We start from the raw sequence: 24,313 nt of genomic DNA on the forward strand, positions 1-24,313 counted from the left end.
TTCTTTGAAACACAGATCCAACCACTGAAAAAAGGTTTTCCTCATTTCTTTAAAAAGAAAGTATAAAAACTTCTGAAGTAATTTTTTTGTGTCAATTTCTTTTGAGATCATGAAAATTAGGATTTTATTTTAGGTGTAGAAATGATCTTTGTAATTAATCATGATAGTTTATTAAAATCTTTAACCCTATTAAATATTTCATGCTAGGTGTTGAAGTACTGTTGTGAAGTAATATGCTATAAAGACTAGGTATCTCTTCAAATTGGGTATTTAAGTTTAATCTTTAGTTTGTAGTCTTTCACATACCAATTTTACTTTCTTCCATTGACTTTTGATTTATTACAGATTCAGTTACAAAGTATTCATTTCTGTTTTTCTTTATTAGTGCACTCTTTTTTCGGTAAAATTTGTTAGAGCAGTTGTAGGTTTATAGACAGAGAGGGGCAGAGCAGAGTTCTTCCTGTGTGCTCTCTCTTCTTACAGCCTCTGCTATTTTCAACATTTTACATTAGTGTGGTGTATTTGTTATAGATTCTGAGCCAGTATTGATACATTATTATTAACTGAAGACCATAGTATTTATTATAGTTTGCTCTTTGTGTTGTATATTCTGTGAGTTTTGACAATGTATAATGACATGTATCCACCATTATCCTCAAAGGCACAGGTTCTTTTCTCAGCCCTGTCTAGTCTACTGATAAGCTCATCAAGGACATTCTTCATTTTTCTTATAGTGTTTTTGTTTTCTAGCATTTCTTTTTGATTTTTTTCTTAGACATTTCCATCTCTCTGTTTACATTACACATCTATTCTTTCATGCTGTCTACTTTATCCAGTAGAGCCCTGAGCATATTTATCATGATAGTGAAAGTTAAAGTGTTAGTCACTCAGTCGTGTCCAACTCTTGAGACTACATGGACTGTAGCTCACCAGGCTCCTCTGTCCATGGAATTGTCCAGGCAAGAATACTAGAGTAGGTTGCCATTTCCTTCTCCAGGTGATCTTCCCAACCCAGGGATTGAACCCAGGTCTCTTGAATTACAGGCAGACTCTTTACCATCTGAGCCACCAGGGAAACCCTGAATTTATCATAGTTGTTAAATTGTGTTTTAAGTTCCCAGTTTGATAAATGCAGCATCCCTGCCATATCTGGTTCCGATGCTTGGTCTGTCTCTTCAAGTTGTGTCTTTTGCCTTTTGAAATGCCTCATAATTCTTCTCTTGATAGCCATTTGTGACGTACCCAGTGAACTGCTATAAACAGGCCTTTAGAGATCTGGCAGTGAGATGTGGGGAAAGAACCCTTCTATATATGACTAGAAGGGTTTGTTAGTGAGCTTTTGGCTCTGGACTGAGCTTCACAAGTGTTTCTCTGGTTTCTTTCTCCCTCCTAGGTGGAACTGGTTGGGCAGAGTGGGCTGGAGTTGGGTGTTTCTCTAACTTCAGTCAGTTAGGCTCTGGTTAACTGGATTCTCCTGAGGGCAGATGTTGTTAATGTAACAGATCAGAATGAGCACAGGCCTTAGCAGGCAGCCATTGCTGTTGTCATTATTCCCCACCCTGTTACTAGGCAACAGGTCTTACTCAGCCATTGGTTGGTGCCACCTCACTGCCCCCTCCCCACCCCAAGCAACCAACTGTCCTGCCCAGCTATTGGTCAGCAGCACAGTGGGCCCTGCCCACAAGGAACTGTCAATGAGGGACCATTAGGGAAGCGATTCAGCCAGGTTCAGTGGTGTGGTGGTCATCAGGTGGAGAGTGAGGTAAGAGACAGATTCAGGCCTTCTCCTGGAGGCCCTCTAGCTTACCCAGCCTTGGGCCAACGGGTGAGCAGGTGGGCCCAGGGAGCAACCTGGACACTCTATCCTGCAGGGCTCCAGAGCCCTCACTCAGCCCCTCCACGCCGAGGCCCAGGCCTTGAGGCAGCAGTGAACCCGTCTGTGACCTAATAGCAGTGTCCGTTTGTCTGGGTCACAGTCTGTGAGACCTGGTCTCCCCTACTTGGGCAGCCTGAGGACACTGAGGGCCAGATTGGTTGGATACCCGGCTCCCTCAGGGGTGACAGGTGGGCAGTGTGTGGGGAACCTGGCCCTGAGGAGCTGTAGCTGAGCTCTGCCTCCTCTTAGCCATGATTGTGACCTCGGAGGGTGAAAGTTGTGCTTTGGGACTTTGCTATCGTCAGGACAGAGTAACATTATTCTGTTAACAATAAACAAATAACATTCGTTTGGTAGACATTTACAGGAAAATTGTTACCAGACAATGACCTGACCTCAAGAGCAAAGGATCTGACACCAAGAAGTTTGCAACAACTAACTACCCATCCCTCAGTTTTTGCTTTTAAAGGGGCTTGCTAAAAGCTTTCAGTAACTTTGTGGTTCTTAGGGTGTGAGCCACCCATCTCCCTGTATGAATCTGTAAAAAACCTTTCTTTGTTCCAAACTCTTAATGTTTTAGTATTGATAGGTGTCTCTGTGCATCAGACACACAGACTTAGCGATTCGGTAACATTAAGAACACAATACATTGGGTATTTCAAAATCGTTTCATTTCTCCTCTCCCTACAGAAGCTACAGGTGGTTCTTGTCTCATATTTACTGTGGAAACGTTTGAGCTTCTGGAGGAAATCTCCCGGTATTGTAGACTCCCCCTGTGACTGGGTCCCCATGGTGTTTTTAATGCTTAAATTTCCACACTGAGATTTTCCTACACTTGCACCAGTTCCCATACGGTTTCCACTTGTGAGTCTCTGCTCCAATCAACTGCACTTCCCTGTATTCTCCTTTTAATGTCTTCAGTCTTGGGGACATGGTTTGCCCTGTGTTTTCTACAAGGGAAGCCAACTATTCATTTTTATGGTATGTTAAAACATGTACTTGAATCTTCTTTAAAAAAACCTTTGAAATAAATTGCTAGTAGCATACAATTAATTGTAAAGACCTAGAAAATACCTACAATTCCTGGCAGATTTTTACTTTAGAACATAGGTATCACAATACAGTAGGAGCTGAATTATCGGATCTTTACCATTTACCATGCGCATGTGTGCATGCTCAGTTGTTATCTGACTCTTTGCGATCCCTTTGACTGTATATAGCCCAGCCAGGCTCCTCTGTCCATGGAATTTTCCAGGCAAGAATACTGGAGTGGGTTGCCATTTCTTTTATAGATGCTTATTTATAAGCTATTAAGGTATTTAATTCTCACAGCATTCTTTCTTATGTAAAGTATTTTTATTATCCCCATTTTACAGTTGAGGAAGCCAAGACTTAAAGAAATTACAAAACATGCCCAGGGTTTTACAAGCTAGCACATGGCAGAGCTGGGATTTGAAAACCACATTTCCTTGTGAGTTCACACTTTAAAATGAGAGCTGGGTGTGGAGGAAAGGATACTTTGTAAATGATTATTTATTTATTTACTTTTAAGTTTTTAAGTTACTGGTTGTGCTAATAGTCCTCTCTTCCCCTTTGGAGGAATGAGTATATTTGTGAAATCAAAGAAAGGTGTTTTTTTGTTTGGGTTTTTTTTTTTTTGGTTTTTTAAGAATTGTTAATCTCACTGGTTTCTGGAATGGAGATGAGGATATAAAATAGTATATAACTTGATCCCCAAATAAGTTGCTTACATAGTATTCAGAGCTATCTATGAAAGTAAAAGTGTTCAGTTCACTTCAGTTAAGTCGCTCAGTCGTGTCCGACTCTTTGCGACCCCATGAATCGCAGCACGCCAGGCCTCCCTGTCCATCACCAACGCCCGGACTTCACTCAGACTCATGTCCATCGAGTCAGTGATGCCATCCAGCCATCTCATCCTCTGTCGTCCCCTTCTCCTCCTGCCCCCAATCCCTCCCAGCATCAGAGTCTTTTCCAGTGAGTCAACTCTTCACATGAGGTGGCCAAAGTACTGGAGTTTCAGCTTTAGCATCATTCCTTCCAAAGAAATCCCAGGGCTGATCTCCTTCAGAATGGACTGGTTGGATCTCCTTGCAGTCCAAAGGACAGTCACTCCATTTTATCTGACTCTTTCAACCCCATAGACTATAGCCCGCCAGGCTCCTCTGTCCATGGGGTTCTCCAGGCAAGAATACTGCAATGGGATTCCATGCTCTCCTCCAGGGGATCTTCCCAACCCTGGGATCTAACCTGGGTCCCTTGCATTGCAGTCAGACTCTTTACCATCTGAGTCACCAGGATAGCCCAGAGCTATCTATATCATAAACTAATTCTGTTTTTTTAAATAATGGTCTTATATTCAGACTGATCAGCTTTTAAGATGTGTTTGTTTAGTCTTTAGTTTTTAAATAAAACAGCTTCCTCTCCTTACATCATTATGTTCTAAAGCCCTCTGATATTTTACATAATACATTCAAATGTGTAATACATCATGCTGTTCATCTGATTTTACAAAAGGTTTTACATATTTCAATACTGATAGTCTTATTAACACATAAGGAATAGATGTTTAACTCTAAAATACTCCCTAGTGGCAACAGGACTGGAAAAGATCAGTTTTCATTCCAATCCCAAAGAAAGGCAATGCCAAAGAATGCTCAAACTACTGCACAATTGCACTCATCTCACACGCTAGTAAAGTAATGCTCAAAATTTTCCAAGCCAGGCTTCAGCAATATGTGAACCATGAACTTGCAGATGTTCAAGCTGGTTTTAGAAAAGGCAGAGGAACCAGAGATCAAATTGCCAACATCCACTGGATCATGGAAAAAGCAAGAGAGTTCCAGAAAAACGTCTATTTCTGCTTTCTTGATTATGCCAAAGCCTTTGACTGTGTGTATCACAATAAACTGTGGAAAATTCTGAAATAGATGGGAATACCAGACCACCTGGCCTGCCTCTTGAGAAACCTATATGCAGGTCAGGAAGCAACAGTTAGAACTGGACATGGAACAACAGACTGGTTCCAAATAGGAAAAGGAGTACATCAAGGCTGTATATTGTCACCCTGCTTATTTAACTTCTATGCAGAGTACATCATGAGAAACGCTGGGCTGGAAGAAACACAATCTGGAATCAAGATTGCCGGGAGAAATATCAATAACCTCAGATATGCAGATGACATCACCCTTATGGGAGAAAGTGAAGAGGAACTAAAAAGCCTCTTGATGAAAGTGAAAGAGGAGAGTCAATACGTTGGCTTAAAGCTCAACATGCAGAAAACAAAGATCATGACATCTGGTCCCATCACTTCATGAGAAATAGATGGGGAAACAGTAGAAACAGTGTCAGACTTTGTTTTCTGGGGTTCCAAAATCACTGCAGATGGTGACTGCAGCCATGAAATTAAAAGACGCTTACTCCTTGGAAGGAAAGTTATGACCAAGCTAGATAGCATATTCAAAAGCAGAGACATTACTTTGCCAACAAAGGTTCGTCTAGTCAAGGCTATGGTTTTTCCAGTGGTCATGTATGGATGTGAGAATTGGACTGTGAAGAAGGCTGAGTGCCGAAGAATTGATGCTTTTAAACTATGATGTTGGAGAAGACTCTTGCCGAGTCCCTTGGACTGCAAGGAGATCCAACAAGTCCATTCTGAAGGCGATCAGCCCTGGGATTTCTTTGGAAGGAATGATGCTAAAGCTGAAACTCCAGTACTTTGGCCACTTCATGCTAAGTGTTGACTTATTGGAAAAGACTCTGATGCTGGGAGGGATTGGGGCAGGAGGAGAAGGGGACGACAGAGGATGAGATGGCTGGATGGCATCACTGACTCGATGGACATGAGTCTGGGTGAACTCCAGGAGTTGGTGATGGACAGGGAGGCCTGGCGTGCTGCGATTCATGGGGTAGCAAAGAGTCGGACACAACTGAGCAACTGAACTGAACTGAATAAAATAAAAATAGTCCATCTGAGTGTACAGTCAGACAGCGTTCTTGCCCGGGCTGCCACTAAGTTTGTTTGAGTTGTTACTAATTACTAGTTCTCACTTATGAAATGCACTTGGTTTTCTCATTCATAGGTTAGATTAAGAAAAACCTCTTCTTCTCTAAGTAGTTTGAAACTATGATAATAGAATCAATTCTCTTTGTAACCTCCAAACAGAGCAACATTTTGCAGATGTCGTGCTCAGTGAAGAATTTCTCAACCTTGGCATTGAACAAGTGTGCAGCTTAATCTCAAGTGACAAACTTACCATTTCTTCAGAAGAGAAGGTATGTGTATTTTTCTTTTTCTGGTGTACAGTGATACAGTATTTTTCCTTTTTCCTTTTTTTGCTTTGTTTTGTGACAGCCAGTTATCTTTGATCAGAAGTTGAGAAACTCAGTTAGTTGACTTGTTGGTTGTGTAAATGACTGTCTTCTTATTCCATAGGAGCTTACCTAACTGTTTAGACACTGAAGTTTTGTACTGGACCCCACAGTAAGAGCTTGCACACATTAAACTATCTGAAACAAAGGACATTTTGGGAACTGGATTTCTTCTCACAGCTTAGATAGATACCTGGAATAATTGTGATCTAAAACATAATATTCTCGAAGCAAACTGAATTCATCATCTTGTGAGTTGGAAGACACCCAGGTGGCAAAGTTTAACTGGTTCCACACTGAGCTTCTTCCCTTAGACTGGGCCCTGCAGCTTACAGAGTATTCTCCCTGCGTTTTCTCCCCCCTCCCCTTGTAGAGCCATCTACAGTTCCTTTGTCTGGCTGTATAGCCTGTCTCTCCAAATTGGAAGTCGCCTCTGTCAGCCACCTGCACCTTTCATATCTGTGGAGAGAGAAGCTTCTCAGTGGCTTTTATTCTTTGGATAGGGTTTATACCTTGTGCAAATCAGGGCACGGAAGTTTATGCACAGGCTGTGTTTGGATGAAGTAAAACTTTAGTTTTTCTTTTATATGCTTTGTTGTATAAACTTTAGTTCTCTTCCTCAAGGATATTCATCCTGCTTGGGGGCAAGACACATTTCTCATAATAGTTACCAAATGAAAAAATACATGAATGTCGTGAAATGTATAATCTTTTAACATCCCAGAAATATAGAGGAAGACACTGCTATTCATGTTTAATAGATGTGTGTTGAGTTTCTACTGTGTACCAGATATTGCTATGGAATTCTGGATATAAGAAGATTGACAACATAAAATTCTTTAGTTATGACCAGCAGAACAACCAGTGAGGTAATACATGATCACAGAATGCTGTATAAGATCCAATAGGAGCAGGTAGTCATTCCTTGGATAAAGATTGGCATTTAGCATGACTCCAGTGTATGATCTGAGTTTTTTTAAAGTGAGTATGAGTTTTCCAGGGAAATAGGATGGGTGGGAGTGAAAAGGGAAGCCCAGGTAGAGGGAAAAGAATATGCAAATATAAAGAGATGTGAAAGATTGATTGCATTTGGTTGGTTTAGTAAGATTAGAGTTTATAGTGTATCTTTATAGTTTATACTGTAGTGTCTATACCAGAGAAGGCAATGGCACCCCACTCCAGTACTCTTGCCTGGAAAATCCCATGGACGGAGGAGCCTGGTAGGCTGCAGTCCATGGGGTTGCGAAGAGTCGGACACAACTGAGCGACTTCACTTTCACTTTTCACTTTCATGCATTGGAGAAGGAAATGGCAACCCGCTCCAGTGTTCTTGCCTGGAGAATCCCAGGAATGGGGGAGCCTGGTGAGCTGCCATCTCTGGGGTCACACAGGGTCAGACACGACTGGAGCAACTTAGCAGCAGCATAGTGCACATGCACTATGGAGTTTGTGTGTGTAGGCACAGAGTTTGTGTGTGTGTGTGGGCAGAGTGTGTGTGTGTGGGCACAGAGAGTGTGCATGTGTAGGCACAGAGTGGTGTGTGTGGGTGTAGACACAGAGAGTGTGTGTGTGTGTGTGTGTGTGTGTATAGGCACAGATTGTGTGCGTGTATGTGTGTAGGCACAGTGTATGTGTGTGTAGGCACGGAGTGTGTGTGTGTGTGTGTGTAGACACAGAGAGTGTGTGTGTGTAGGCACGGAATGTGTGTGTGTAGGCACAGAGAGTGTGTGTGTGTGTAGGCACGGAGAGAGTGTGTGTGTGTAGGCACAGAGAGTGTGTGTGTGTAGGCACGGAGTGTGTGTATGTGCAGGCATGGAGTGTGTGTGTGTGTGTGTGTGTGTGCAGGCACGGAGTGTGAGTGTGTGTAGGTACGGTGTGTGCGTGTGTGTGTAGGCCCAGAGTGTGTGTGTGTAGGCACAGTGACTAGAGAAAAGATGGGAGATGACATAAAATACTTCCTGAGCCTTGTTAAAGAAAATTGACTTTATCTTGGTGATAAAGAGCATCTGAAGAGTTCTTAGCAGTAGGAGAATGCCATAATACCTACTCTGTAGATATGTCATTGGAGAAGGCGATGGCAACGCACTCCAGTACTCTTGCCTGGAAAATCCCATGGGCAGAGGAGCCTGGTAGGCTGTGCTCCATGGGGTCGAGAAGAGTCAGACACGACTGAGTGACTTCACTTTCACTTTTCACTTTCATGCATTGGAGAAGGAAATGGCAACCCACTCCAGTGTTCTTGCCTGGAGAATCCCAGGGAGAGGGGAGCCTGGTGGGCTGCCGTCTATGGGGTCACACAGAGTCGGACACGACTGAAGCGACTTAGCGGCAAACATGTCATGGATACTATTCTGGTTTTCTACTACTATATAACAACCTCACCGACCATTTTCTTAGGCTCACAATCTGCGAACAGAATTCATCCAGGGCACATGGGGACAGTTTGTCTCTGCTCTACAGGGCCTGGGGCTTCAGCTGGGTTGTCTTGACAGGTGGCATGGTTCTAACTGGAGCCACATTCCTGAGGCTTCAGTCCCTTTGCACATGGCATCTTATGTGTCTGGAACACCCAGGATAGTTTCTTCACTCACTTGTATGGCTCTTGGGCCGATTGTTGGCTGGTATTGTTCTACCCACTTATTCTTTGTAACTGGCTTGGATCTCTCATGGCATCTCACCACCAGTAATCAGACTTCTTACATGACATCTGGCTTCCCCTCAAAGGAGCATTTCAAGACACCAGAACAAATATGACTCCATAATACTGCCTCCACAACCTTCCCTGTTGGTTTCTCGGGGCCAACTTAGATTCCTGTGTGTGAGGTTACTATATAAGGTACGGATACTAGAGAAATGGTTTTACTAGGGACCATTTTTAGAGACTAACTCTAAAATGGTGATATACATAATAGATCAGAAGTTGGGTGAGGATCAGATGGGAGGATGCTGAAGTTACCAGTGTGCAGTAAGATCTGTTTGGTGTAGGGTGGCAGAAAGAGAGGTGGAGAAGAGAGAACAGAACCAAGAAATAGCAGATAAAATTGGCAAGACCCTCTTAATCTCTAGCATCTGGCACATAAAGGTACTTGTGGACTGAATGAATTGAAGAAGCATGTTAATTATAGTGTAGATTATTTTTAGTGTCTTGCTCTATACTTGCAGTACAATAACCTAATTTTTGCTCTCCAGTTATTCATTTACATATCATCAAACATTTTCTATAACCCTTTAAAGATTATTGGGTTATATTCTCATCAATCTGGAAGGAAATTATGTGGTTAAATACCATCTTCTTAATAGCTCATTAACTTTTTCATAGGTATATGTTTAATGTCATTATTTAGATTTTTAAAATTTTAAATATCACATTTAATACATTCTACTATTATGATGAAAGAAAGTTAATCTGTTCTGCAGATTATTTAGAAGTATGTGGTCCAGCATTTTGCAAACCCAGAGGAAAACCAAAAATGCTAAGAGTAGATGATTGTTATTACAGGTATCACTTTGCTTTATTATTTTGGGTGCTTTATTCAAAAGGGACTTTAGATTTTAATCTAGTAGAAGCAAGTTCAGTTTGGAAAGGTTGTCAACAATGAATTAGGTCATATATCTTCAAATTATCACCTCTGTTACTGAAGTTCAAGAAGATTAGATAATGTACTTGGTGAGTTCAGTTCAGTTGCTCAGTCATGTCCAACTCTTCGCGACCCCATTAATTGCAGCACGCCAGGCCTCCCTGTCCATCACCAAATCCCGGAGTTCACCCAGACTCACATCCATCGAATCAGTGATGCCATCCAGCCATCTCATCCTCTGTCGTCCCCTTCTCCTCCTGCCCCCAATCCCTCCCAGCATCATAGTCTTTTCCAATGAATCCTCTTCACATGAGGTGGCCAAAGTACTGGAGTTTCAACTTCAGCATCATTCCTTCCAAAGAAATCCCAGGGCTGATCTCCTTCAGAATGGACTGGTTGGATCTCTTTGCAGTCCAAGGGACTCTCAAGAGTCTTCTCCAACACCACAGTTCAAAAGCATCAATTCTTCGGCGCTCAGCTTTCTTCACAGTCCAACTCTCACATCCATACATGACCACAGGAAAAACCATAGCCCTGACTAGATGGACCTTGTTGGCAAAGTAATGTCTCTGCTTTTGAATATGCTATCTAGCTTGGTCATAACTTTCCTTCCAAGGAGTAAGCGTCTTTTAATTTCATGGCTGCAGTCACCATCTGCAGTGATTTTGGAGCCCAGAAAAATAAAGTCTGACACTGTTTCCACTGTTTCCCCATCTATTTCCCATGAAATGATGGGACCAGATGCCATGATCTTCGTTTTCTGAATGTTGAGCTTTAAGCCAACTTTTTCACTCTCCACTTTACTTTCATCAAGAGGCTCTTTAGTTCCTCTTCACTTTCTCCCATAAGGGTGGTGTCATCTGCATATCTGAGGTTATTGATATTTCTCCTGGCAATCTTGATTCCAGATTGTGTTTCTTCCAGCCCAGCGTTTCTCATGATATACTCTGCATAGAAGTTAAATAAGCAGGGTGACAATATACAGCCTTGACGTATTCCTTTTCCTATTTGGAACCAGTGTGTTGTTCAATGTCCAGTTCTAACCGTTGCTTCCTGACCTGCATACAAATTTCTCAAGAGGCAGATCAGGTGGTCTGGCATTCCCATCTCTTTCAGAATTTTCCACAGTTTCTTGTGATCCACACAGTCAAAGGCTTTGGCAGAGTCAATAAAGCAGAAATAGATGTTTTTCTTGAACTCTCTTTTTTCCATGATCCAGCGGATTTGGCAATTTGATCTCTGGTTCCTCTGCCTTTTCTAAAACCAGCTTGAACATCTGGAAGTTCACGGTTCACATATTGCTGAAGCTTGGCTTGGAGAATTTTGAGCATTACTTTACTAGCGTGTGAGATGAGTGCAATTGTGCAGTAGTTTGAGCATTCTTTGGCATTGCCTTTCTTTGGGATTGGAATGAAAACTGACCTTTTCCAGTCCCGTGGCCACTGCTGAGTTTTCCAAATTTGCTGGCATATTGAGTGCAACACTTTCACAGAATCATCTTTCAGGATTTGAAAGAGCTCAACTGGAATTCCATCACCTCCACTAGCTTTGTTTGTAGTGATGCTTTCTAAGGCCCACTTGACTTCACATTCCAGGATGTCTGGCTCTAGGTCAGTGATCACACCATCGTGATTATCTGGGTTGTGAAGATCTTTTTTGTATAGTTCTTCTGTGTATTCTTGGCATCTCTTCTTAATATCTTCTGCTTCTGTTAGGTCCATACCATTTCTGTCCTTTATTGAGCCCATCTTTGCACAAAATGTTCCCTTGGTATCTCTAATTTTCTTGAAGAGATCTCTAGTCTCTCCCATTCTTTTGTTTTTTTCCTTTCCTTTTTTGTTGTTTTCCTCTATTTCTTTGCATTGATTGCTGAAGAAGGCTTTCTTATCTCGTCTTGCTATTCTTTGGAACTCTGCATTCAGATGCTTAAATCTTTCCTTTGCTCCTTTGCTTTTCACTTCTCTTCTTTTCATAGCTATTTGTAAGGCCTCCCCAGGCAGCCATTTTGCTTTTTTGCATTTCTTTTCCATGGCGATGGTCTTGATCCCTGTCTCCTGTACGATGTCACGAACCTCATTCCATAGTTCATCAGGCACTCTATCTACCCAGCAAAAAGTACTCACTAAATATGTAAAAGTACTAAGCATAGTTATTAAAGTACATACTTAATTAAAAGTAGATCTATCATATGATCCAGCTGTCCCACTTCTGAGTATATATCCAAAGGAAATGAAAACAGTCTTGGAGATATTACATTCCCCTTTGCCTGTAGCATTTTTTACTATAACCAAGATTTGGAAACAACCTGAATGTCCATCAGTGGTGAAAGGTTGTTGTTGAATCATGCAAGACGCCGGGATTCTTGGCCACTGGAGGAGAAGAATTCAATCTGGGGCCAGAGACGAGGCTTGATTGCTCAGAGCTTTTGTGTAATAAAGTTTTTTATTAAAGTATAAAGGAGATAGGGAAAGCTTCTGACATAGGCATCACAAGGGGGCAGAAAGAGTACCCCCCAGCTAGTCTTCAGTTGGATGTTATATAGTCACTAGCAGTCTGTTAATGAAAGAAAGGAATGTCTTAAAACTCAGCATGGCACCAGGCCCCTCACCCATAAGATGTATTTTGGGATAATCTTGGCACCAAATGTTTCATCCTGGGCCATAAAATGATTAATTTGAATCTTGAAGAAGGGCAGATCACCATACAAATAGTTTCATTTATATAGATTAGGGAAACAACATCTGAGTATAACATACTGGTTTGTCAAGTAAGTTCTGAGCCAACAGGCGGAACCAACTTGAAGACAGAGTTTGGGGGTAAATGCATAGTACATTAGCATGCTGCTGCTGCTGCTGCTGCATCACTTCAGTCATGTCCGATTCTGTGTGACCCCATAGACGTCAGCCCACCAGGCTCTCCTGCCCCTGGGATTCTCCAGGCAAGAACAGTGGAGTGGGTTGCCATTTCCTTCTCCAATGCATGAAAGTGAAAATGTGAAAGTGAAGTCACTCAGTCGTGTCCGACTCTTCGAGACCCCATGGACTGCAGCCTACCAGGCTCCTCCATCCATGGGATTTTCCAGGCAAGAGTACTGGAGTGGGGTGCCATTGCCATAGCTTAAGACAAACATTTCCATAAGTAAAAGGCATTGGTTATTTCTACGTTTGAGAATAGTTAACTTCAGGTGAAACCAGGTATCATTATGGCAACACAGTATTTTAAGAGAAACCTCCTTTTAAATTTGTATAGAGAAGGAAAAAATATTGCTAGTTTGTTTCCTCCTGCCGCTTAAGAGAGATAAAAATGTCTGACACTTGCAGGCTATTTCCTTAGTTTGGAGACCCCTGGCCTTCCTGCCTTTTACCCTGTCAGTGGCTGCATGGATAGAGTGGTGCTAGAGTGAAAAAGCTGGCTTAAAACTCAGCATTCATAAAACTAAAATCATGGCAACCATTCCCATCATTTCATGGGAAATAGATGGGGAAGAAGTGAAAACAGGGACATTTCATTTTCTTGAGCTCCAAAATCACTGCAGACAGTGACTGCAACCATGAAATTAAAAGATGCTTGCTTCTTGGAAGGAAAGCTATGATAAACCTAGACAGCATATTAAAAAGCAGAGACATTATTTTGTTAACAAAGGTCCATCTAGTCAAGGCTATGGTTTTTCCAGTAGTCATGTATGGATGTGAGAGTTGGACCATAGAAAAGCTGAGCACTGAGGAAATGATACTTTCTAATTGTGGTGTTGGGGAAGACTTGAGAGTCCCTTGGAGAGCAAGGAGATCAAACCATTCTATCCTAAAGGAAATCAACCCTGAATATTCATTGGAAAGACTGATGCTGAAGCACCAGTATTTTGGCCATCCACCTGATATGAAGCACCAGCTCACTGGGAAAGATCCTGATACTGGGAAAGATTGAAGGCAGGAGAAGAAGGGGATGACAGAGAATGAGATGGTTGGATGGCATCACTGACTCAATGGACATGAGTTTGAGCAAAGTTTAACAGGTTCCACACTGAGCCTCTTCCTCTAGACTGGCCCCTGCAGCTTACACTTGGGGAGACGGCGAAGGACAGGGAGGCCTGGTGTGCTGCAGTCCATGGGGTCACAAAGAGTTGGGCACAACTGAGTAACTGAACAGCAAAAGCATAGTCATGATTTGAAAAACTTCAACCATTGATAAAACTTGGATGTCTTAGCAAGAGTGTTATATAAAATGTAATCTCCTTATATTTTATTCAGATACCTTGGTACATAACTCATTACTTTTCTTTCCTTCATATTCTCTGCAAGGTATTTGAAGCAGTAATAGCTTGGGTGAATCATGACAAGGATGTAAGGCAAGAATTTATGGCTCGGCTGATGGAACATGTACGGTTACCTTTGCTTCCTCGGGAATATTTAGTTCAGGTAAAAGTATTTGCATAACACATAAGTATGCACTAGCACCATGTCCCTGGGGCAACAGTGTGTAGATTCTCGTTACACAGTGGCAACCGGGCATAGGGCAGTAAATATACCTGATGTCCTTGGCAACTGCTACCTCTTGGGCTACTTCCTGGTCTTAAAGTTTGCTTCTCCCCAGTATCTGGTTTGCATAAGCAAGTACTGGGGCTTGTGGAAGCATTGTCTGTGGTGATGTGAGTACATGCAGAAACCACATCTGTAGTTCTGTGTCATTTCTGCATCTCTTTTGCCTTCCTTCTAATAGCCTCCTCTAATTAGTGAATGGAATGGAATAGAATGGAATTCTAAGCTGAAGAAAACCAGGTTATTTGAAACAAATAGCAATAAATGGATCTTTAGTAGTCTCTGAAAAATTTTAAATTTACTGTTGTATTATTAGCATTCCTTTATATTAGGGTCATTTCAACATTTTAATTTATAATTAAAGCCATCCAGTGAAACTTTTTTTTTAATTATTTGTTTTTAGCTGGAGGATAATTGCTTTACAGTGTTGTGTTAGTTTCTGCCATTTATCAATATGAAGAAACATTTCTTTATTAGCATTAGATCTGAACATTTTAGAATTGTTTGAAGCTTGTTTACTTGTTGTCATATGTGTAATCACTGGTACTCTGCCTTTAAGAAAACGAACAGAAAAAAAAAGAAAACAAGAAACCTATCCTGCACTTGAGGATAGGGATAGGAGGGACAAGATTTATTTGTGGTATAGGTACATTGTTATAAAGTATTTTGAATCCCTTTACTGGATTTTTTTTTTTCAAGTTTTAAAAGGTTGTCTTTATAATATTACGTCCCCTGCTTGAAGGACTCATTATCTCAATTTTCTAATTTTTCTTACTGTTTGGCCTAAACTATTTCTTAATTTGGCTTAAAGATAACAAATAGATGAACATAGTACTACTAAAGATTATTCTATAACTGACATTGAAGTATATGATTTTCATTGCAGTTCTTCTTTATTATTTATATATTTTTCTCTGTAGACCAGATAGTCAAGCATTTTTTTAGTGATATTTATAAACTTGCCTCTGAAACTTTTAGATTGAATCAGAAGATAGTTATTCTTTTTTCTTATTCTTGTTTCTTTGTCATTTTATCATGAATTAGCTATCCCCTCATAGGGTGAGTCTGATTTCTTCTTTCAGAGGGTTGAGGAAGAAGCACTGGTGAAGAATAGCAGTGCTTGCAAAGATTACCTCATTGAAGCTATGAAGTACCATCTGCTACCTACAGAGCAGCGTATATTAATGAAGAGCATCCGGACCCGATTGAGGACACCCATGAACCTTCCCAAAGTAGGATCTGCTGTTCTTATCTGTTACTATCTCATCTGAAAGGCCCATAATGAGGCTCTTAATTTATTTTACTCATCTGAATTTCCATGTATCCAGGAATTCATTGTAGTATATGTAATTCAACTTCTTTTTTGATTTTGTCTGTGGAGGGTGGGTGTTGTTTGACTCATTTAATCTTTACAAACCACATGATACTGCTCTTCTGGAACAGAGGCCACTGGTATTTATCCCTTCTGAGTTTCTTCAGCTCTAGTTAACAGCAGAGAAATCAGAGTATAGATCAATTTCTTTGTAAGCTACATATTTGGGTGATAAGTGAAAACTGAGTAGTTTCACAGAATTGCTTACAACTAAGGATGCTAGCTTGTTCCTTTTGTTGCCTCCTATTGTCTGTTGTGTACAAATAGTACACAGTTTGATGGTTCACTCACACATCATACATAGCCATTTCAGTGTAGATTTCCCAGATGTCTTCCCAGATCTCCAGTGTTCCTAAATTTCCTATGTGAAAGTTTGTATTCTACCTTTATCTTTTTAGTTGAAGCCATTCATTTCTTACTGATTAAATTTTCTTTACAAATAACCCCTCATTTCTGTCTTTCTGTTTGCAGTTTCTTCTGCTCTGTGTGCATCTTTATAGTACTAGGAGGCCAGCACTTTAAGCACCATTTTGTGTATGGTTGATCAAAATGATCCATACATAATATAATACTTTTATTTATGTATTGATTTCTAGCTCTCGTGTGTTTGGGGGCAATGATGGATTAAGAAATTATAATTAATCTGTTGTCTACTGTTTTCTTACATCATCTTTAGTTGTTTTTATATTTCCATTAAATTATATCTTTTATATTCTTTCACTTTAATACTTTTATTTAGTATTTTTTCAAAGTTTTTTTTTTTTTTGAGCCTACATTTTAATTGCTTCAAATTCATATTAGTAGTGTTTTTCTGTTTTGCCCAGTGTTAAGAGTTCTCAATTTAGAATTGACTATATTTTACCAGTGCTACTCCCTCCTTTTTTCTAAATTATTAGTAAATATTTTAATTTAAAATGGACTTCAGTACTCTTCCTGGTGATTCCTCATTAGAAATACCCACTTAGCAATATAGTCCATTTATAGTCCATTTATAGTGTCAGTCCATATTATTGTGTTTATTATCTAAACCAAAACAAGTAATTTGGCAAATAGCATCTGATGAGATCTAGGATCATATAGATTCAAATTTAGCATGATTTTTTTTTTAATGTCCCTCTGTGTGTTACTCATCATTTTCATAGGCTCCTAGAAATTTGAATGCTTTTCTCAAAATATTCTAAAGTTTTAGTGAAAATTATTGTCACTTAAAAGATATTTACAAGGCACTCACTTCCTACCCTATTTTGAAAATTGGTATTTGCCGTTTTTAAATTTTCTGATCTCTCCTCAGTTCTCCAAGATTTTTCAAAAATAATTGTAAGTGGCTCAGTAAGTACATTAGCTAGTTCCCTTAATACCTTAGTATGCATGCCATCTGGGTCTGCTGATTTTATAAGTGTTTACATTTTCCAAATACCTTTTACCTCCTTTTATAAGAAGTCATCTCTATTAAGTCTTCATTACTTCATATCTGTCCATATTGTTTGGTGTCAGTTTTTGTTCTTACCAAAAAATACAGATTTATAAAAGCCATCTATAGCCTTAGCCCATTTGAATTATTATTTCTTTTATGCTGGTCTTTGTAACTTCCTTCTAAAAGGTTTGTCTTATCTTTAATACTTTTTAAACATTTCATATTTTTAAAAGGTCTCTTCTTAACCTGTATATTCCCTTAGCTGGCATCTTTAGCTTTGCTGTCTTTAGCTATGCCTTAACCTTTAGAGTGAAAACTAATTCTCTTCTAATTTCTGTAATAAGCATGCTACTTTTAAAAACATTCTAAAGAGTTCTTGGTGAAATCCTGTCAATTATTTTCTCTTTTGTGATCATCTGTTCAGTTGACACTGTCTCTGGGCTCTTCTCTGCCAATGGGTTTGGATGGCCCTCCCAACTGTATTAAACTTTGGATTTCTCAGTTCTTTAGCTTTGATTTCATGGTGGGTATGCCAATCCATGAAGGTTCTCTTCTGCTCTCTCAGGGTGACTGGAGAGTAGGGCGGCAGACCTGACAGGTAGCAGGGAGATATACTGCTGTTAGTTTTGTATTTGCATAGTCTATCCTGAAAGTTTATTTATCTGCACATAGTTTTGAAAAGTGCTTCTACTGGATGCTTTTACAATAGCACTGTTTGTCATTTTAGAGGGTCTATATTCAAGATTAATTCTAACTAGATAGTTAAGAATGAGGCAACATGATTAACAGTAATGACGCACTTTATTATAATCACAATAAGACACATCAGACAAAATGTGGTAGCAGTCCTGGAATAACAGATAATATTTCTACTATGACAGTGACTTATTAGTCTCTGATTCTGTGGACTCATACTTATTTGCATAAGATAAATCTTTTTATAACTCAGACATTAGTTTTGTATCTTCAGTAAACTATCTTGGGGTTGTGTAAGGCACTCATGGATTTGGACAGTATAATGAAAAACTGTGTATGTTTTGCTACTATATGTTATTGTTTAGTTCAGTCTCTCAGTTGTGTCTGATTCTTTGTTACTCCATGGACTGCAGCACGCCAGGCCTCCCTGTCCATCACCAACTCCCGGAGTTTACTCAAGCTCATGTCCATTGAGTCGGTGATGACATCTAACCATCTCATCCTCTGTCGTCCCCTTCTCCTCCCGCCTTCAATTTTTCACAGCATCAGGGTCTTTTCAGATGAGTCAGTTCTTCGCATCAGGTGGCCAAAGTATTGGAGTTTCAGCTTCAGCATCAGTCCTTCCAGTGAATATTCAGGACTGCTTTCCTTTAGGATGGACTGGTTGGATCGCTGTGCAGTCCAAGGGACTCTCAAGAGTTTTCTCCAACACCACATTTCAAAAACATCAATTCTTTGGTGCTCAGGTTTCTTTATAGTCCAACTCTCACATCCATATATGACCACTGGAAAAACCATAGCCTTGACGAGACGGACCTTTGTTGGCAAAGTCTCTGCTTCTTAATATGCTGTCGAGGTTGGTCATAACTTTTCTTCCAAGGAGCAAGCGTCTTTTAATTTCATGGCTGTGGTCAGTATCTGCATTGATTTTGGAGCCCCCCAAAATAAGTCTGTCACTGTTTCCACTGTTTGTCAGTAGTTGTGTTGTGTGGGCTTAGTTGCTTCTTAGCGTATGGGACTTTAGTTCCCTGACCAGGGATCAAACCCACATCCCCTGGATTGCAATGAAGATTCTTAACCACTGGACGACAAGGCTTAACAATAACCACTGGACCACCAGGGTTAACTATAACACCACATGTTATTGTTAGCTTCTTTTTTTATTTGGAATCTGTATTTTTGTAAATGCTATCATGTTATTTCTATTTTTCCTTATTTTACCCAGGATATCTAAATTTGATATTTCAGGAGGCAATTTAAACTAAACTAATATTTAATAGGTGAAGAAAATGAAAGAACAAAGTTTAATTGATCTACATTTCAGAATGCTCACTTGATTTTGTATAACTAACTCCCTACTTCTTACCTTCCTTAAATATGTCATATTTAACTTTTCCATACACATGTCTTCATAGTTTTCAATTCCTTTATATTAGCATAATAAGTCGGAGAAGGCAATGGCACCCCACTCCAGTACTCTTGCCTGGAAAATCCTATGGACGGAGGAGCCTGGTAGGCTGCAGTCCATGGGGTCGCTGAGGGTCGGACACGACTGAGCGACTTCACTTTCACTTTTCAGTTTCATGCATTGGAGAAGGAAATGGCAACCCACTCCAGTGTTCTTGCCTGGAGAATCTCAGGGACGGGGGAGCCTGATGGGCTGCCATCTATGGGGTCGCACAGAGTCGGACACGACTGAAGTGACTTAGCAGCAGCAGCATAAGTATGGTGTTTCTCATGTGAAACCAGCTGTCTCTTAAAAACAATTGGGATGTCAGAGTCATGACACATTTTTGTTGATAGTGGCACTGTCTCTTGATCTCATACAAATATCCCTGCTCTCGTCTTCCCATTATACATTCTTCCTTTCCTGGTTATCTCTGATTTTTGGAGTTCCAAATCCTCAACCCATTTTACTTCTCTTGGGCGAGTAAAGGACAGATATTACTACCTTTCTCTGTAATCAGTAGCACATTTTCCCTTCCCATTTTGATCTACAAGAAGTGAAATGTTGCATGGAAATCATAAGATTCATAGTTGCAAATCATGAAATCTATTCAACTATTATGTTTCTCAAGGATTTTTTGAAAAGTATTCCCTTTAGAGATTTTTTTTTAACTGATCTTCATCAGATGTTAACCAAGCCTCTTCTAACTATTGTTTAACTGCTGGGCAGAGTTTAAAAGTTTAAGCACAGATAGATCTTCTATAGATCCCTAGATACAGGATTGATCTTACTGTCTGTTGCACCTCTGTGATTTCACAACTTCTCCCCCTCCTCTTTTTCCTTTAAGAATAGTAAGGAAGGGTAATGCAGATTTTCTTCGTTAATTCTGCCTTTTATTTATTTGCATTCAACACTAGGGGAATGACAGGTCTGAAAAATCTTATATATTTGTGCTGTATCCGATCTTCTTTTTAAGACCTTTAAAATTCTTTCTCCTTTCCTGTAAATTACTAGAATAAGCTTCTTTTTGGAAATAGGACTTACTTTGATTTCTGTGTACCCATCTTTTCTATAGTTTTAAGTACAAGTAGACCATTGCTCAGTCAAGGTGCAAACTTCCCCTTTTTGTGTCTATGAAACATTCCATCTTCTGTTTGAGTTTGTGTTTCTTTTGAACATTCTTTTTCCTGTGCTTATCTAACTTTCTGCTTGAAATGTCCCTGCCGTTCTTTACAGTGTTCTAATTGTGACATCATTAACTTTTACATTCTTCTGAATTGACAGCTATCCAAAGAGTACTCAGTGTGCTCATTTATGTTCATTAAAACACAAACACATTGATTGCTAAGTCCCATCTATCTCTAAAGGTTCTCCCCGCTCCAGGAAGTTTTTACTAAATTATGGCTACATTTCTGATCAGGAATAGCAGTTAATGTCTATAATCATATATAATTGTATATTATTCTTGAACTACTTTAGAATCTTGTCTCCCTAGTGAAATCTATAAGCTCTTAGGGATAGAGACCATGTCTTATATTTCTTATGTAGAACACCTTAGCACAGTTCTGATTAAACACAGATGATAGACACTTAATGAATAGTTGGTGAATTGAGTTGAACTCACTTATTCTCTGCTCATTCATTTGTTATGATTTCTAGTATCTCCATTATCTGGCCTCTTGTTTGTTTTATTTGTGGGACATCCATGGAGATCTCTTTACTTGATATCTAGGAATCTGTACTCTCTCGTGAATTTAAATTTAATTAGTGCTCCTTTTTCAGTAGTTTTTTTTTTTTCTTCTTCCATCTTTCTTTTAATACCATACTGTCCTCTTCACCTCATCTACCCACTAACATAAATTTCACTTTTGTCTGCTCTCCTAGGTTGTGGAGATCTAATCCCTAGTCATTACAAAGCTGGGATCTAGTTTTTAGCAAGCCCTATGACATACTGCAGCCTTGCCAGTGCTGATTGCCTGCTGTTTTTGGCTTAAATACTGCTTTTGCTTGAAGGATCAGAAACTTATTTTAGTTTCTGATATCCTTATTTTTGACTAAATGTGCTAGAAAATAGAATTGTAGTTCTAACATATGTGTGCCCCCTTGGTGATGTTTATTAAATGTTTATTAGGTGGTTGTTTTCCCCCAGCTCACCCTACCATCTTCATCCTAATACTCTCCATGTCATTGTCTTTGTGTCAGTAAGACATTTTAAATCCCTGAGTATGCAGTAGTTATTTGTTCAAGTGCTTATACTTCTGCCCTTCCAGTTAATGGTGGTGGTTGGGGGCCAAGCACCAAAGGCTATTCGAAGTGTGGAATGCTATGACTTCAAAGAAGAGAGATGGCACCAAGTAGCAGAATTGCCTTCTAGGAGATGTAGGGCAGGTAAGCATGATGCATTGTGATCATTGCCCTATTGCTGGGTCATTGGGAGTTTCCTCTCAGGTCTTATCTTACTAACTAGAAGAATCTTTATTGGAAAAACTTTGATTAAAATAGCTATGTGATTAAACAGTGATTCAGGAGCCTCATACAACTCACAAGACATTGATGAAGTTAGCAGCTTCTTTCTTTAATTTACATATTTTTCTGATTCTAATGTAAGGTGGAGTAGCTAACAATTTGCTGGATATTTTCCTAGTTACCTTTATTGAAGTATTGAGAAGCAGTTCTTTAGCTTGGGACACTTATTGCTAAGAAATTCCTAACTTAGCTATAAGCCACAGTTGCTTTCTTCCAGGCATCTGCTTTTCAAGCATTTGTTGAAATGGACCTTAGTTTAGCCAAAACTGCAATCAGAAAAAGACGTTTGCAGTTTCTAAGAATTCTTTCTGAGACTCAAACCTGGATCTGTAAATTCATGTCTCTCATAGCAAAATGAGTTGTAAGCGTAACAGAACATTTCTATTGTGGTAGTCCTTTAACAGTACATCCTGGAGCTTGTTATATAAGATGATAGATTTAACTCATTCCTTTATAGCTGTCTAGTATGTGGGAGGAGGGGTTCTGGATGTAGTATAATTTTTACTAGTTTTTAATTGAACCTTAAAATTGTTTTTAATCTTTATGAACAGTGCTGCAATTCCTTATACATATATCATTATGTATGTGTGCTAATAGATTTAAGTTGGATAAAACTCTAGAAATGGAATAATTATTAAAAAGGTATCTTAAGATATGCTAATTATTACTTCCACTAACAGTAAATATGAAGGTACTAATTTCCCTACATACCCTATGAAAGTGAAAGTCACTCAGTCGTGTCCAACTCTTTGCAACCCCATGGACTATATATAGTCCATGGAATTCTCCAGGCTTCCGAACCCAGGGATTGAACCCAGGGATTGAACCCAAATCTCCTGCATTGCAGGTGGATTCTTTACCAGCTGAGCCACAAGGGAAGCCCAAGAATACTAGAGTGGGTAGCCTATCCCTTCTCCAGGGGATCTTCCCAACCCACAAATCAAAATGGGGTCTCCTGCATTTCAGGTGGATTCTCTACCAACTGAGCTATCAGGGGAGCCCCTGTAACACCTTATAATTAAATGTTTGAGTTTTGCAAGCTGGTAGGTGAAAAATTCTTTCACATCTAGTTTGTACTTCTATTTTGAGGAAAGTTAAACATCTTTCTAAATGGTCAGTTCATGGTTTCATGATTTTTGCCATTGTTTTATTATTGATTTGATATGTTAAGGAGAATGGCCCTTTTTTCCTGTCAGTTGCGGTGTGAATATTTATTTGTATTAATCTTTTGACTTTATTTGCATTATTTTTGTGTTATTTTTGCCATGTAACACTATTACTTTCTATGTGTTCCTGTACCATTAGACTTTTGTCCTTGTACTTATGGATTTCTTTCTTGTATAGAAAAGTCTTACTTAAAAATTATTTGTGTGTATAATTCGTAGTATTAATATATAGCTGTGATAGTTCTCAAAACTTAAGAAATCAGTATTGGTATATTACTATTACCTAAGCTACAGGCTTACTGTATTTTACAATTTTTTGTGTTAATGTTTCTATTCTGTTTCAAGACCTCACATTGCATGCATGCATGTATTTATAATTGAAGTAAATATAGTTGATTTACAATATTGTGTTAGTTTCAGGTATACAGCAAAATGATTCACTTATGTTTATCTTAAGACTATTTTCCATTATACATTATTGCAAGATATTGAATACAGTAAATCCTTGTTGCTTATCTACCTTATGTGTAGTAGTATGTATGTGTTAATCCCACACTTCTAATTTATCCCTTTCCCCGTTTCCCCTTTGGTAGCCATAAGTTTGTTTTCTGTGTCTGTGAATCTGTTTTGTATGTAGATTTGTTTGTATCATGTTTTAGACTCCACATATGTGATGTCACGTAGTATTTGTCTTCTGACTTACCTCTGTATGATATTATCTAGGTTCATCCATGTTGCTGCAAATGCTAGTATTTCGTTCTTTGTTATGACAGAGTAATATTCCGCTGTATATGTAACACACATTAAACCAATCATCTATTGGTGGACACTTGGTTTGTTTCCATGTCTTTGCTATTGTAAATAGTGCTACTCTGAGCACTGAGTGCCTGTACCTTTACAAATCACAATTTTCATCTTTTCCAGATATATGCCCAGGATGGGGATTGCTGGATCATATTGTAGTTTGCATTTTTAGTTTTTCAAAGAAAACTCCATACCATTTTCCACAGTGGCTGTACCAATTTACATTCCCACCAATAGTGTAGGAAGGTTCCCTTTTCTTCACATCCTTTCCAGCATTTATCATTTGTAGATATTTTGATGAAGCCATCTGACCACTGTGAGGTAATACTTCACTGTGGTTTTGATTTGCATCTCTCTGATAATCTCAGATGTTGAACATCTTTTCATGTGCCTGTTGACCATCTATTTATCTTTGGAGAAATGTCTATTTAGGTCTTCTGCCCATTTTCTGACTGGGTTGATTTTTTTTTTCTTTTTGTATTGACTTGTATGAGTGGTTTGTATATTTGA

At 39.3% G+C, this 24,313-nt stretch overlaps 1 protein-coding gene across 3 annotated transcripts in view; it reads left to right on the forward strand.

Annotated features, from left to right (window-relative positions):
- The window catches only part of KLHL2 (kelch like family member 2), a 171,581-nt gene that overhangs the window by 132,604 nt on the left and 14,664 nt on the right, over window positions 1-24,313 (forward strand). For all 3 annotated transcript variants that reach the window (XM_005217427.4, XM_015475325.3, NM_001102160.1), the window contains 4 exon segments: window positions 6,060-6,169; window positions 14,142-14,258; window positions 15,461-15,610; window positions 21,578-21,695. In XM_005217427.4, coding sequence (XP_005217484.1) covers window positions 6,060-6,169; window positions 14,142-14,258; window positions 15,461-15,610; window positions 21,578-21,695 — 495 coding nt within the window.

The sequence above is a fragment of the Bos taurus genome, chromosome 17 (genome assembly GCF_002263795.3).
Source record: "Bos taurus isolate L1 Dominette 01449 registration number 42190680 breed Hereford chromosome 17, ARS-UCD2.0, whole genome shotgun sequence".
NCBI lineage: Eukaryota > Metazoa > Chordata > Mammalia > Artiodactyla > Bovidae > Bos > Bos taurus.